Raw genomic sequence first — 2,074 nt, 5'->3', positions numbered from 1 at the left:
CAATAATAGCTAGTCATCTTAAGCAAAGCCAAAAAGGAAAAATACCAAATAATTTCTGTCTACTTTCTCCCAAAACTGTAATAAATTTCTTAGTGTAATTTTTTTTTTTTTTTACTAAATTTGCATTTGCTTTTTGGCAAACACATTAGTACAAATGTTTTTTTTTCTAATCATCTTTTAGCTGCTACCAGTGGAACCATGACAGGTCAAAGTCACACAGACTTTCTACAATCTTCCTTTTTTTCTTTTTACATTTCTGTTTGATTTATTGTGAACTGAGTCAACTCTGCTTCGCTAATCAGGATTTGGCACCGTTTCACTCCAAATCTGACAGCATTTGGTGGTTTGTTTGGATGTTGTTGCTGAAAAATCTGCTAATGTTTGTCATGGATTTAAACTGACACAATAAAAAAGGCCAAATTGATGGTRGAGGGTGGTACAATTGTTGTAAAACCGTGTGGATTGAACAACACAGTAAAAAATCCCATCAGTCCTCATCTCTACGTTTTGAAACACAGATACTGTTTCTCAGTTAGAGCACGTGTGATGGTGCCGTGAATCCTGAACGTATAGCTCTATCCTCTTCACAATGCATTTTTGGTTAATGGCTGTCATTCAGATGCATGTGAAATCTGTCCTGCCAGCAAAGCTTTTAAGCTCTTAACTTCAAATCTCTCTGTACTCTTGGCTTTTCTCTCGAGCTCGCAGCTAACATCTTTATTCCCACGGCTTAGCAGTCAGTCAGATTTCCTCGGGGATTCGGACAGAAAGAGACAAGCAGAGCGGATAATCGAAAGGAAAAAAAATACTGTTTAAGAGATTAATTTCTTTTCTTCTTTCCTTTTATTTCATTCACAACCTTTACTGGTGTGTACGTATAGAAGAAAGGAACGGAAACAGAAGAACAAATGACAATGATTAAACAGAAAGGCGGATGTAAATCAAAGCWTACGTGTATGATTAATAGTTGTGTTGACAAAGCCCTTTTTCTGTTTGCGAGTAACCCAACTGTGCATCTGTGAATGAATGAATAGCTGTAACAGYATTTGTTCTCCCAGATCAACAATTCAAAGGGGGGGTTGCTTTCTCAACATCTCAGGGTGCTTTATTTGTTGTTTTTATAAAGGCGTTTGTCGAAGCAATAGAGAGAAAAGCACTTATAGGCAAAACCTAATTATATCGTAACCATTTAAACCTAGTTTGTCAAACTCGGGGCAATTTTCCTGCTAAGAAAGAGTTGTGTCTCCACTGGCTGATTTGTTGCTCGAAGTAATAAAATTAGATTTGCTAGCAACGGAGCAATCAGGGAGGCTATTAAGTAAAGCAGTAAGGAGGTGTAAGCACATTTACAATTCAGAGCGGGTGCTTGGAAACGGTGAGGGAGAAGCACCGAAAAAGAAAAATGATGGCCATTGACTGGATCGAGCAGCTCTTATCGCTTTGATCAACGGCATTTCATCATAACTGGGTGTTTTTTATTGAGTAAACATTCCTGAAGAAGTTACAACAAGCTGCACATTTAACAATGTTGCTGAAAAAGAAAAAAAAACACTCGAGTCCAAAGATTTGTCCTAGTTTAGACTGAAAAACAGCAGCAACCAACAGAGAATTAATCAGGCTAATTTGTCACGTTTGACTCAAAATGGAATTGATCAACCAACGTTTCCACTCCTTTTCCCTCCAGGTCCATGTGGGACAGCGAGGACGAGGACGATGAAGACCGGCGAGGGCGAAGCTGCACTCTGCAGTACCAGCACGCCATGATCAAAGTCCTGACCCACTTTATTGCCGAGTCGGCTGATTCGCGAGGCCAGACCACCTACATGCTGGGCACCGACTGGCAGGTGGACATCACGGAGCTCGTGTGGGACTTCCTGAAGGTCGAGAACCCCCAGGTGGCAAAGTTGCTCGACAGGAGAATCCTGGTCGGACTGGAAATGGGAGTGACCACCATCCAGGTGAAACATTTGAAGAAAAGAAAGATGGTGGAAATTGTGATTTAGTAAAAAAAAATGTAGTGATGGATGGATGGATGGATGGATGGATGGATGGATGGATGGATGGATGGATGGAT

At 40.5% G+C, this 2,074-nt stretch overlaps 1 protein-coding gene across 1 annotated transcript in view; it reads left to right on the top strand.

Moving 5' to 3' along the window:
- Positions 1–2,074, top strand: part of si:dkeyp-14d3.1 (transmembrane protein 132C) — a 208,376-nt gene that overhangs the window by 194,535 nt on the left and 11,767 nt on the right. Inside the window, exon 7 of the mRNA XM_014007158.1 lies at positions 1,685–1,958. Within this exon, the coding sequence (XP_013862612.1) occupies positions 1,685–1,958 (274 nt within the window). The remainder of the gene's footprint in view (positions 1–1,684; positions 1,959–2,074) is intronic.

The sequence above is a fragment of the Austrofundulus limnaeus genome, unplaced genomic scaffold (genome assembly GCF_001266775.1).
Source record: "Austrofundulus limnaeus strain Quisiro unplaced genomic scaffold, Austrofundulus_limnaeus-1.0 Scaffold40, whole genome shotgun sequence".
Lineage (NCBI taxonomy): Eukaryota > Metazoa > Chordata > Actinopteri > Cyprinodontiformes > Rivulidae > Austrofundulus > Austrofundulus limnaeus.
Note: the sequence above shows the minus strand (reverse complement) of the source record. Positions and strands in the feature narration are given on the sequence as shown.